This window comes from Salmo trutta, chromosome 11 (genome assembly GCF_901001165.1).
Source record: "Salmo trutta chromosome 11, fSalTru1.1, whole genome shotgun sequence".
Classification (NCBI taxonomy): domain Eukaryota; kingdom Metazoa; phylum Chordata; class Actinopteri; order Salmoniformes; family Salmonidae; genus Salmo; species Salmo trutta.
This window is the reverse complement of record NC_042967.1, coordinates 5,334,182-5,348,642: the sequence shown is the minus strand read 5'-3', so window position 1 is coordinate 5,348,642 and position 14,461 is coordinate 5,334,182. Positions and strand designations below refer to the sequence as shown.

Genomic DNA, 14,461 nt, shown 5'->3' with positions numbered 1-14,461 from the left:
GTGGGTTCGTTCAGGGCGTACAGTGCATGTGTTAATTGTCTGAGCACCACACCACTTTGACCAAGGCTCTAGCAAGTTTTTCCAGCACACTCAGCACTGATACCAGAATAATAACACACATTATTAATTAGGTAGATTCTAGAACATCCGTGAAATCCGTACCATAACAGTGAGCGTGTGTCGCCGCATGGTCTCGTGGTCAAGCCGCTCGGCCGTGTAGAGGGCACCGGTTCCCGGGTCCAGACGGAACTTCTTCAGGCTGAAGGGGTCGGTGCTGCTCAAGAGGGTAAAGGTCAACTTGTTCTTATCGTCTTCGTCCGTGGCACCGATCCGGAGTACCTCGGTCTCTGGCGGCGTGTCCTCGGCCACAACCACCTCGTAGCGCGGCTGGGAGAACTGGGGCCGGTGGTTGTTGGTGTCGATGACACGGATCAGCACCTGGTGGGAGGAGGGGAGAGGGATGGTGGATGTCAGTATAGTGAATATTTGAGTAAGGGTCAATCAGAGAGTAATGCATGATGTTGTGAATATTTGAGTCAGGGTCAATCAGAGTAATGCATGATGTCGTTGACTTTTCACTGTCTCTCAGTCATTGTTTCTCTGTCTTCACTCTTCACTCACGCTCTCTCTTTCTCCATTCCCAAGAGTGCCCTTTTCATCCTCTACTTCCCATCTCTCCCTCCCTGACTCCCTCTTCCCCTCTCTACATCCCTTTCCATCCATCTTTCAAGTAATGAGCAGTGTTGTGAAATACTTTCCACCGGATGGCCACTTGGCACTGCCGACAAGGAAAACAAGAAATCAATGCGGGATAACCCTAATGCTTTCAGGTGAAGACACGTTGAGGGAGCATTGAGGGAGTGTTAAAGAGGCGGTGATAAAGTTACAGGTGATCGCTTGATTAATGACATCAGAGTAAGCCATCAGTTGTGAAACGTAAAATGCATTTAGAAATATATTGCAGATTCAAAAGGTTCACCAACTATTTATCACACGGATAATGTGAGTTTCATAGTTCAAGGATGAAGATTGATTATGAAAAATAAAAAAATCTGCTCATACATTGAGGTACACCTTAATAGGAACGTATAATACATTGACAGATATATGAATGCACACGATCTCTGATAAAAGTGCCATTGTGTAATTCCATAACACAGCATCACACTCTAAACATATATTGCAACAAAACACATATATTGCAAAATATATTTTCCACACAAAGACAGACCTTTTTGTCACAATACCACAGTTGGCAATGTGGAAGTTTCCCCCCCATCTCATACAAAGAATCACATCCCTGGTCCCTAAACTAAAATCCAGCGAGGCTTGTTTTTATCAATGTGAGCCACTCGTCTACTGGACTTCCGACGAGGGATTAGGGCGAGCCCATGGAATGGCTGTGGCTGTAGCTGGCCCGGCGGGGTTTTCCACGGCGGCAAAACAAAAGGAAAACACAGATTGGACACCTGGATGCTAGCCACCAGGGGGCAATTTCACCTTTATTTATTTAACCAGGTTGGCTAGTTGAGAACAAGTTCTCATTTGCAACTGCGACCTGGCCAAGATAAAGCATAGCAATTCGACACATACAACAACACAGAGTTACACATGGAATAAACAAAACATAGTCAATAATACAGTAGAACAAAAGAAAACAAAAAGTCTATATACAGTGAGTGCAAATGAGGTAAGATACGGGAGTTATGGCAATAAATAGGCCATGGTTGCAAAGTAATTACAATATAGCAATTAAACACTGGAATGGTAGATGTGCAGAAGTTGAATGTGCAAGTAGAGATACTGGGGTGCAAAGGAGCAAGATAAATAAATAAATACAGTATGAGGTAGGTAGATAGATGGGCTGTTTACAGATGGGCTATGTACAGGAGCAGTGATCTGTGAGCTGCTCTGACAGCTGGTGCTTAAAGCTAGTGAGGGAGATATGAGTATCCAGCTTCAGAGATTTTTGCAGTTCGTTCCAGTCATTGGCATCAGAGAACTGGAAGGAAAGACGACCAAAGGAGGAATTGGCTTTGGGGGTGACCAGTGAGATATACCTGCTGGAGCATGTGTTACGAGTGGGTGCTGCTATGGGGACCAGTGAGCTGAGATAAGGCGGGGCTTTACCTAGCAGAGACTTGTAGATAACCTGTAGCCAGACGAGTATGAAGCGAGGGCCAACCAACGAGAGCGTACAGGTCGCAGTGTATGGGGCTTTGGTGACAAAACGGATGGCACTGTGATAGACTGCATCCAATTTGTTGAGTAGAGTGTTGGAGGCTATTTTATAGATGACATCACCGAAGTCGAGGATCGGTAGGATGGTCAGTTTTGTAATGTCCCACATGGGAATAACACATCCAGCTGGAACCCGTATACCTGAATCCCACTATATAGGGCCAAACTGAGCCAAGCCGAGCTGAGCAATACTGGGCTGGCCTGGTTGCACATCCGCCATAGTTGCTGGAAGCGTGCTGTAAAAGACAACGTGAAAATGAAATATTTGAGCCGGCACAGTTCAAATCAAATCAAATGGCGCAGATGTCATTGCGGGTGCAGCGAAATGCTTGTGTTCCTAGCTCCAACAGTGTAGTAGTATCTAACAATACACACAAATGTAAAAGTAAAATAATGGAGTTAAGAAATATAGAAATATTAGGACCAGCAATGTCGGCGTTCAGGCCTATCGTAGGAATCGTAGTCATGAGGACAGAAATAGGCAACTCACTCACTGCCAGCACCTCTGCTCTACTACGCTGTCAAAAATGTCCGTTGGTGCCTCTTGACAGCAATGAGAGCATGGAAAACACTGCCAGCAGAGTGCAGGAGACAAATATAGCCTAATCTGACGGGTGCGATAACATTAAAAATCTGTTGTGTGCTGTGAGGTTGGCAGGGCTGGCTGGGTTCACAGATGCCCATGTCAAGCAGTGGGGAGTACAGCTATTGGCTAGGTTGCATACTAGTTAGGCAGTGCTTTATCTTCAGAGCTGGCAGTCTCAAATGTTAGCGGTATGCTAACAGTCAAGAGTTGTATCAGTCTGCAAGTGGATTGGATGAAAGTTAACTTCTGAAAGATATTATTCTCAGTCCAAGTAGAATTGCATACCGCTGTGTACTGTACATTGCAACTGTACAGTTGCATCTCTAATCTATCCCTCTCGCTTTCTATCTCATACAGTTTTGTACAGAACTGGCAGTTATCGAGATGCAGGCACGTCCACAGATAGGGCTCAACCTGTGCACGAGCACCTGCCCTTTTGCCCTCCTAGGAATTACTTTTAATTTTAATTTAGATTCTCTTTTCATTTTTGGTTTTCATCTAAAATGTAACAAAGTGCTCATCAAACGAGCAAATTTCATAAGCTCTTGAATCTCAGAAATGTCCCCCCCTGCCCAGCCCGAATAAGCTCACTTGTGGCTCAGTTGTAGAGCATGGTGTTTGCAACGCCAGGGTTGTGGGTTCGATTCCCACGGGGGACCAGTATGGGGAAAAAAATGTATGAAATGTATGCATTCACTACTGTAAGTCGCTCTGGATAAGAGCATCTGCTAAATGACTACAATGTAATGTACAATGTTTGACTTGCATGTAGGGGCCACTAGCTGTGAGACTTGAATACTGGTAGGAGGCTACTTTAGAGTTGTATCTGTCATATGTGTGTCTCTCACTGTTAGGGACATAGAATGGGAAAACTTGACTGCGTCTTAGTAAGTGGCAGATGTCAGCAGCGGAACAAACTCACATCAAGTAAAAACGAGTTGGTTTCAACAGCATAGCGAACTAGCTAGCAAATTTACATCATCATTCGCTCCGATCAGCTGATAAGACCCTCTTTTCCCAATGTCAATCATCTCTCGTCATCTGGCATTAGCTTCCTTACAATGTGTGATGTTGGCTGTTGTTTTAGAAAATAAATAGGTCTATACATTTGGACATTTTGGCTAGAGAGACATTTGGTATGTTATGAATTTTGAGCTCTGAAAGTTATTTTTGAGCACCAAAACGTCTGTGCACGGTCCTGTCTAGATCCTTTTTGAAACTGTACTCAGTGTGACCATAAAGGGGTCCCCAGTGGGGTGTGTGTAGTATTATGGATAGGACCCTCTTGGCAGCCCACCAGTCTCTCTCTCTAGTCCAGGCGCCTCGTTTCATGTCACGCCAGACGTCACACTGTCTAAGGTCCCTGGGGCCTCTGCGATCCAGTTTGCACACACATACAAACACTCTCAACCCACCACCGAGCCCCTACACAATGCATTTCAATCTGGACGGTGGCAGATAGCGCAGTGAGCAAAAGGAGGGCCCTTCACAAGCGGCTGGGCCTGAGAAGAAAAAAAAGCAATAGAAAAATAAATCCCAGGCGATTGTCCGCTGCCATCTGCCCAACCATCCACCAAGTGAGTCTACATACCGTCAGAAAGACAGGAAAGGAGGGAAACGAGACCGAGAAAAAGACGAATGTCCACTATCATCTATCCATCGGTCTATTTAAAAAAAAAAACACATATAGCCTCTTCAAGAAACTTCAAAGGGGCATTACCCCCGAATATGCATGATGCAATGTGACTGGCAGTTGAAAAGATGACAAAGGAGAGAATTTCTCACTCTCGATACCTTCCTGAGGGACTCGGGTCAACGCAACAAGATTGGGACTGAGACAGCGAACATATGACAGATGAAGAGATTAAAGGATGAAGAGAAAGATATAAAAAAGGAGAGAGAGATATTGAAAGGGAGAAAACGGCTGAGAGGAGAGCCCGAATCACGATGAGTAAGAGAAGAAAAGAGAGGGAGAGACAGAAAGAAATAGAAGGTGAAATTCAGAGAGGAGACAGTGAGAAAGAAAGAAAGAAAGAAAGAAAGAAAGAAAGAAAGAACAAAAGAGAGAGAAGACAGTGAGGGAGAGAAAGAGAGAAAAGATAAAGACGTAATACATCCAATAGGAAGAAAGAGGGGAACAGATAGCTCCAAGAGAACAAAAACAGAGTTAGATAGAGGAGGTGAAAATGGACAGCGTCTGCATGAAAAGGAGATACAGAAACAGTGAGAGAGTGAGAGAGTGAGGAATGAGACAGACAGAGAAAAGCACACAAGACAAATATGGAAAGTGAAAGAGAGAGAAAGATGGAAAAAGAAAACCGATAAATGGGAGCTGAGGCAGATTGTGGACAGAACAGCCTGAAGCACTACTGCAGAGCAGGAGGGTGGTATGGGGGGCTGGCAAGGAGGCAGGGGAAAGGAATGGAAGGAAGGGGGCAGCCTGCCTGGGCTGCCTGGCTGGCACCGCTCCCTGCCGATGAGGTGCCCAGGATGGAATGTTTCTCTCCGCCCCTGCTTCGGATCAGCTGACCCCCACACACACACACAGAGAGAGAGGCCGCTTTGGAGCAAGAGGCAGACAAACAGAGAGACAGACTGGTCGTTTGGTAGGTAGGTATAGGCAGGTAGACAGACAGGAGAGAAAGATGGACAGAAAGACAGACAAACTCCCACATAACAGAACACCAAACAGAAACACTTTACTTCACTATGGTGTCACTTAGCCAGTCAGAGACCTAGGAACAGGTCAGCAAGGTAGCTGGAACAGGCATATAAGCTTAGGTCCAACCACGACCGCACAACAAACAACACCGCGAGCGAGAGCCAGCCAGCAACTTCCGAGAGGGACAGAAAGGGAAAATGGTGCCAGAGAAGAAAAAAAGAGCGAGAGAGAGAGAGTTCACACCTCCCCCACACAGACCTCCAACGCAGACCCGTGCGCGGCGTCCAACATGGTACACGTGAGGCAGAAAAACGGCACCGCCCTCAGCGGGTGCCATGTCCGGGTAAGGCGGGCAATGATGCCCCCCCTGCCAGGAGGCAGGTTTTTGGGTCCGGGATGTTGGCATGGTCCAACCTGTAGCTACATGCTTCTCGAAATAGGATTAAAATAGAACACGACCAACAGAGGTCCAGTGTTTCTTGTTTAGGCTTTATTCTCCCTCAACAGAATAAATAATAATAATGATCTGTGCATGGTGGGACTGAGGGGGAGGGAGGGAGAACCTCGAATGTGGAAGGGAACAGAGAGGGAGAGAGAAAGGAAGAGAGAGAGAATTGAAAGAGGGAAAGAAAGAGAGATGGAGACCGATAGAAACAGAGCGAGAGACTGATAGAAACAGAAAGAGAGAGAGGGGGAGAAAACAAGAAAACAAACAAAGGCATTCCTTGGAGAGAGGAAGAAGGGAGGAGAGAGGAAAAAACGAAAGAAAATAGGCCAGCTAGTCTGGCAGAGGCAGACACCACATGACTTTGAATTGAAGGAGAAGATAAGTGAAACTGTGTGTGCGCGTGTTTCGTTTCGACTAAACGAATGGCATACTCCCGGCCACAGGGTAAACGGCACACCTCCGTCACAGAAAACTGAGTACCCAAAACATCCCTTTGTATCTTAAATCCGTTGTTTGGCATGTTCTGTTGTTTTTTTCTTCCCCTCGGTTTACATGCAACGTCACAAAAATACGTCTTACTTGGGGTTCATCCACAAAGTCAATTACTCTGTTATTTCCATTGACTCATCTCTCCCCACACACAGAAACCCTAAAACGGGCCAGACCCCCACACTCCCCAACACGACCCATATTCCCTGTATGTGTGCTCATCCGCGGCCAGCGACTGATTTTCTCTGATGTCTAACTAAGAAGGTTCGGCTCCACAAAGGCCTTCACACACCCCTCACAGTAACGAGAGGCGACTTGAAAAACGGGGTGCCGAGCCTTTGAACACTGTCAGCGCCATGTCTAATTGTGTTATGTAATTTCTCCCCTTTGTAACGCCATCCCACTGGTCAAAACATGAAGGCTTCCCAACTGGAACCGTATTTCCTATAAAATACACAACTTTTGACCAGAGCCCTATGGTCAACGCCCTCGCTGTCGGAAGAAAGAACCGATCAGCGATACCCGATATTTCCTTGTTTTCTGACAGACATGTCTTCTGAACTTGACTAAATCAATGTATGGACTGGGACAGAAGAGAATGAAGGAGGGGTCTGCTGAAGTGAATTTTCCTTGAAGATCGTGTGTGTGTGCGTGTGCGTGTGCATATGCAAGCATGTACAGTGCCAGTCAAAAGTTTGGAAACCCCTACTCATTTAAGGGTTTTCCTTTATTTGTACTATTTTCTATATTGTAGAATACTAGTGAAGACATCAAACATATGGAATCATGTAGTATATTTTATATTTGAGATTATTCAAAGTAGCCACCCTTTGCCTTGATGACACCTTTGCACACTCTTGGTATTCTCTTAACCAGCTTCATGAGGAAGTCACATGGAATGCATTTCAATTAACAGCTGTGCCTTGTTAAAAGTAAATTTCTGGAATTTCTTTCCTTCTTAATGCTTTTGAGCCAATCAGTTGTGTTGTGACAAGGTAGGAGTGGAAAACAGAAGATTTGGTAAAAGACCAAGTCCATATTATGGCAAGAACAGCTAAATAAGCAAAGAGAAACGACAGTCCATCATTACTTTAAGACAGGAAGGTCAGTCAATCTGGAAAATGTCAAGTGCAGTCGCAAAAACCATCAAGCAATATGATGAAACTGGCTCTCATGAGGACCACCACAGGAAAGGCAGACCGAAAGATACAGTTGAAGTCGGAAGTTTACATACACTTAGGTTTGAGTCATTAAAACTAGTTTTTCAACCACTCCACAAATTTCTTGTTAACAAACTATAGTTTTGGTAAGTCGGTTAGGACATCTACTTTATGCATGACACAAGTAATCTTTCCAACAATTGTTCACAGACAGATTATTTCACATAGAATTCACTGTATCACAATTCCAGTGGGTCAGAAGTTTATATACACTAAGTTGACTGTGCCTTTAAACAGCTTGGAAAATTCCAGAAAATGATGGCCATGGCTTTAGAAGCTTCTGATAGGCTAATTGACATCATTTGAGTAAATTGGAGGTGTACCTGTGGATGTATTTCAAGGCCTACCTTCAAACTCAGTGCCTCTTTGCGTGACATCATGGGAAAATCAAAAGAAATCAGCCAAGACCTCAGAAAACAGATTGTAGACTTACACAATTCTGGTTCATCCTTGGGAGCAATTTCCAAATGCCTGAAGGTACCACGTTCATCTGCACAAACAATAGTACGCAAGTATAAATGCCATGGGACCCACGCAGCCGTCATACCGCACAGGAAGGAGACGCGTTCTGTCTCCTAGAGATGAACGTACTTTGGTGTGAAAAGTGCAAATCAATCCCAGAACAACAACAAAGGACCTTGTGAAGAACAACAAAGGACCTTGTGAAGATGCTGGAGGAAACAGGTACAAAAGTATCTATATCCACAGTAAAACGAGTCCTTAAGTGTCACATGATCGGACACATGATCTCAGTCAATATACACTTCTTCTGAAAGGCCCCAGACTTGTGGAGGTCTACAATTTTTTTCTAAGGTCTTGGCTGATTTCTTTTGATTTTCCCATAATGTCAAACAGAGGCACTGAGTTTGAAGGTAGGCCTTGAAGTACATCCACAGGTACACCTCCTATTTACTCAAATTATGTCAATTAGCCTATTAGAAGCTTCTAAATCCATGACATCCTTTTCTGGAATTTTCCAAGCTGTTTAAAGGCACAGTCAACTTAGTGTATCTAAACTTCTGACCCACTGGAATTGTGATACAGTGAATCATAAGTGAAATTATCTGTCTGTAAACAATTGTTGGAAAGATTACTTGTGTCATGCACGAAGTAGATGTCCTAACCGACTTGCCAAAACTATAGTTTGTTAACAAGAAGTGGAGTGGTAGAAAAACAAGTTTTAATGACTCCAACCTAAGTGTATGTAAACTTCCGACTTCACTGTATGCACGCACCAATTTTCAGTAAATATTTTTTGGAATGTTTTGAAACAAGTTATTTGTTTTCATTTCACTTCACCAATTTGGACAATTTTGTGTGTCTATTACATGAAATCCAAATAAAAATTAATTTAAATTGCATGTTGTAATGCAACAAAATAGGAAAAACGCCAAGGGGGATGAATACCTTTGCAAGGCACCGTAACAGACAGACTGTTCAGGCCTTCATGGTCGAATTGCTGCAAAGAAACCACTACTAAAGGACACCAATAAGAAGAAGAGACTTGCTTTGGCCAAGAAACACGAGCAATGGCCATTAGACCGGTGGAAATCTGTTCTTTGGTCTGATGAGTCTGAATGTGAGATTTTAGGTTCCAGCTGCCATGTCTTTGTGAGACACAGAGTAGGTGAACGGATGATCTCTTCATGTGTGGTTCCCACCATTAAGCATGGAGGAGGAGGTGTTACGGTGTGGGGGTGCTTTGCTGGTGACACTGTTGATGAAGAATTTAGAATTCCAGGCACACCTGACCAGCATGGCTACCATAGCATTCTGCTGCGATACGCTTTCCCATCTGGTTTGCGCTTGGTGGGACAATCATTTCTTTTTCAACAGGACAATGACCCAAAACTCCAGGCTGTGTAAGGGCTATTTGACCAAGAAGGAGAGTGATGGAGTGCGCATCAGATGACCTGGCCTCCACAATCACCTGATTCAACCCAATTGAGATGGTTTGGGATGAGTTGGACCGCAGAGTGAAAGAAAAGCAGCCAACAAGTGCTCAGGATACGTGGGGAGTCCTTCAAGACTGTTGGAAAATAATAACAGCTGAAGCTGGTTGAGAGAATGCCAAGAGTGTGTAAAGCTGTCATCAAGGGAAAGAGTGGCTACTTTGATGAATCTAAAATATATTTTGATTTGTTTAACAGTGTTTTTGTTACTACATGATTCCATATGTGTTATTTCATAGTGTTGTCTTCACTATTATTCTACAATGTAGTAGTAGTAGTAAAAATAAAGAAAAACCCTGGAATGCGTAAGTGTGTCCAAACCTTTGACTGGTACTGTATGTATTTGTGTGTGTGTGCTTACATATGCAAGCATGTATGTATTTGTATGTGTGTGTGTGCGCGCGAGAGTCTGTGTGCGCATTTGCCTGTGTGCGTCTCTCTCTCTCCACATGACAATAGGGCGCTCTGTGATGGATCTGAAGCCTCCATTTAGCGATGCTTCCGTCGGCGGGCTGTGGAAAACATAGCCGCCCGCTTCGCCGCCCCAACCCAGCAGGCTGAGAAGGGCTCGGCGGCGCACAGTGCCCCATGATAAAAGGCTCTATTTACAGGCAGAGGCAACAAGTAGAGTTTTTTTTCCCCACAACGGATCTCTGAATGCTTTTGAGAAGAGGCACAGAACCATTGGAATATTTCCAGAGTCGATAGGCCTGAGACTGTGACTATGGATAGGGACCTGGGTTGAAATTAGAGGTCGACCGATTATGATTTTTCAACGCCGATACCGATTATTGGAGGACCAAAAAAACCCGATAACGATTTATCGTCCTATTTATTTATTTATTTATTTATATATATATATATATATATCAATCAATCAATCAATATATATATATATATATATATATATATAGATTGATAAATAGATTTTATGTATATTTGTAATCATGAAAATTACAACAATACTGAATGAACACTTATTTTAACTTAATATAATACATGAATAAAATCTTAGAATAAAATCTTATTTAGTCTCAAAAAAAATATGAAACATGCTCAATTTGGTTTAAATACTGCAAAAACACAGTGTTGGAGAAGAAAGTAAAACTGCAATATGTGCCATGTAAAAAAGCTAACGTTTAAGTTCCTTGCTCAGAACATATGAAAGCTGGTGGTTCAATATTCCCAGTTCTTCAATTTTCCCAGTTAAGAAGTTTTAGGTTGTAGTTATTATAGGAATTATGACACGTCGACTATTTCTCTCTATACCATTTGTATTTCATATACCTTTGACAATTGGATGTTCTAATAGGCACTTTAGTATTGCCAGCCTAATCTCAGGAGTTGATAGGCTTGAAGTCATAAACAGCGCTGTGCTTCAAGGATTGCTAAGAGCTGCTGGCTCATGCAGTAAAGTTTGAATGAATGCTTACAAGCCTGCTGCTGCCGGGTACTGCTCAGTCAGACTGCTCTATCAAATCATAGACGTAATTATAATATTATAAACACAGAAATACGAGCCTTTGGTCATTAATATGGTCAAATCCAGACACTATCATTTCGAAAACAAAAGGTTTATTCTTTCAGTAAAATAAGGAACCGTTCCGTATTTTATCAAACGTGTGGCAACCCTAAGTCTAAATATTGCTGTTACATTGCACAACCTTCAATGTTATGTCATAATTATGTAAAATTCTGGCAAATTAGTTCGCAACAAGCCAGGCAGCCCAAACTGTAGCATATACCCTGACTCTTGAAAGTAAACAAATGCTATTTGAATGCCAGTCTGGACTATGGATTGGAAACGGAGAGGCCAATAAGTTAACCTCTCTGGGCTAGTCCCACCTACTCAACAGCCAGTGGAATCCCGTGGCGCGATATTCAAATACCTTAGAAATGCTATTACTTCAATTTCTCAAACATATGACTATTTTACACCATTTTAAAGACAAGACTCTCGTTAATCTAACCACACTGTCCGATTTTAAAAAGGCTTTACAACGAATGCAAAACATTAGATTATGTCAGCAGAGTACCCAGCCAGAAATAATCAGACACTCATTTTTCAAGCTAGCATATAATGTCACAAAAAACAAAACCACAGCTAAATGCAGCACTAACCTTTGATGACAGTCCTAGGACATTATGTTATACAATACAAGCATGTTTTGTTCAATCAAGTTCATATTTATATCAAAAACCAGCTTTTTACATTAGCATGTGACTAGCATGTGACTAGCATTCCCACCGAACACTTCCGGTGAATTTACTAAATTACTCACGATAAACATTCACAAAAAACATAACAATTATTTTAAGAATTATAGATACAGAACTCCTTTATGCAATCGCTATGTCCGATTTTAAAATAGCTTTTCGGTGAAAGCACATTTTGCAATATTCTGAGTAGATAGCCCGGCCATCACAGGCTAGCTATTTTGACACCCACCAAGTTTGGTACTCACCAAACTCAGATTTACTATAAGAAAAATTGGATTACCTTTGCTGTTCTTCGTCAGAGTGCACTCCCAGGACTTCTACTTAATTAACAAATGTTGGTTTGGTTCTAAATAATCCATAGTTATATCCAAATAGCGGCGTTTTGTTCGTGCGTTCAAGACACTATCCGAAGGGTAAAGAAGGGTGACGCGCCCGGTGCGTTTCGTGACCAAAAATGTCAAAATATTCCATTACCGTACTTCGAAGCATGTCAAACGCTGTTTAAAATCAATTTTTATGCGATTTTTCTCGTAAAAAACGATAATATTCTGACCGGGAAACCCTGTTTTCGTTCAAAGACTGAAACATGGTGGAGTCTCGTGCACGTGCACCCCAGTCTCATTGTTCTCAGATCGACCACTTACCAAATGCGCTACTGTTTTTCAGCCATGGCCTGCAAAGTCATCATTCAACGTTCTGGCGCCTTCTGAGAGCCTATGGGAGCGTTAGAAAATGTTACGTTATGCCAGAGATCCCCTGTTTTGGATAGAGATGATCAAGAAGGCCAGGAAATGGTCAGAGAGGGCGCTTCCTGTTTGGAATCTTCTCAGGTTTTGGCCTGCCAAATGAGTTCTGTTATACTCACAGACACCATTCAAACAGTTTTAGAAACTTTAGGGTGTTTTCTATCCAAATCAAAATTATATGCATATTCTAGTTACTGGGCAGGAGTAGTAACCAGATTAAATCGGGTAAGTTTTTTATACGGCCGTGCAAATACTGCCCCCTATCCCCAACAGGTTAACAATTTCACTATTAACATATCACATAATAGCAATATCATTATGTATCTGCCATGAGTTGGAGGTGACTAGTTGTGGATTTTCATAAAACCTTTACAGCTCGGCACGCCTCTAACCTCAAGAGATTGTTCATCTCGGGATTAAAGAATGTGGAGCGGACCTGCACTTTTCTTTAGCCCCAGTCTTTTCAGGAGACCTCAATGTACTTTCATGTCTCCCGAGAGAGAGAGAAAGAGAGAGATAGAGGGAGAGAAAGAAAGGAGTGCGGTGAGAAAAGGAGAAGAAAAGACATGCAGGTTCAGTGAGGGGGAAGGAGGGGTGTAGCTGCAGACACGGGCTGTGGAATGCACACTTTTTAAAAAGCGCCTGGCTAGACAGGCACCGTTCTTCCGCCCTCCTCTCTTTCTTCCTCCCTCGCTCCTCGGCCCTTCAGAAATGAGACAATGGAAGAATCCCGGAGCTGGTCTGCCAAGAAAGCGGTTCCGAACGCTCCTTGCCTGTATTCCAAATAGCACCTTGTTCCCTATAAAGTGCATGATAGAGTGAATAGGGTTCCATTTGGGATGCAGACCTCTTCTGCCGCCGGTAGATGTGGACAGAGAGAAGAAGGAATGTCCGCCAAGCACATGTTATGACGTTAGGGGTCAAGTTTGGAAAAGCGAGCGCCTGGAGTATGCCCGGTGCGGTGTTGACCCACGCGCGAGTCTAATCAAAAACAGGCAATGGATGGGCGCATGGAATTTCTGACCTCACTCTAGATCCACCTCCTTGCTTAACCCCTCGTCTGTCTGGCTGTCAGACAAAGGGAGTCGCAGCTTAATTTACATTTGGCAAGAATGCCAAAATCAGAACTAAAAGCATTGAAATGGATGGACAAAGAATGAAGACTCATGCAAACCATGTTTATGTTTCCATAATGTCATGATCGTCATAATAGATGGACCAAGGCGCAGCGGGTACGTGAATGCTCATTTTTATTAATCCAAAACAAACACGAAAAAAACGATAAACGGACGACAAAACAGTCTTGTAGGCAACACACAGCAATACAAGAAACAATCTCCCACAAATCCCAAAACAAACATACTCCTAATTATAGGACCTTCAATCAGAGGCAACGATAGACAGCTGCCTCCAACTGAAGGCCCCAACACCAATTAGCAAAACATAGAAATACAAACGACTAGACAGAACATAGAAATAAACTAACATAGAACAATAACCAAAAACCCCGGAATACATAAATCTAACACCCCTCTACATACACAACCACCCCGAATCATATAAAACAAATACCCCCTGCCACGTCCTGACCAAACTCAAATAACAAATAACCCCTTTACTGGTCAGGACGTGACACATAATCTATTCCTTTTCCTCCAATCACACAAGTCAATCACCTTTGTATTTTGTGAGAAACGCCACTATGCACTATTTAAGCGAGAATAAAGACATGAAAACACAAGCATCCAAAACTACGGCACGCAATGGGAACCCTCATGCAAACTTAACTCTACCATTTCATTTCAGAAATGTTTCCATAATCCTTTCCTCCGTAAACACAATGATCTGTACAGCCAAAACCATCCAAACCTCTGAAAACACAACAGGAACTCTCCTC

At 43.1% G+C, this 14,461-nt stretch overlaps 1 protein-coding gene across 9 annotated transcripts in view; it reads right to left on the bottom strand.

Moving 5' to 3' along the window:
• Positions 1-14,461, bottom strand: part of LOC115202131 (protocadherin Fat 1) — a 137,351-nt gene that overhangs the window by 33,372 nt on the left and 89,518 nt on the right. For all 9 annotated transcript variants that reach the window (XR_003879914.1, XM_029766047.1, XM_029766046.1 and 6 more), the window contains one exon: positions 163-438. Coding sequence is in view for 8 of the 9 variants with exons in the window: in XM_029766047.1 (XP_029621907.1) it covers positions 163-438 (276 nt within the window). In the remaining variant the exon portion in view is untranslated. The remainder of the gene's footprint in view (positions 1-162; positions 439-14,461) is intronic.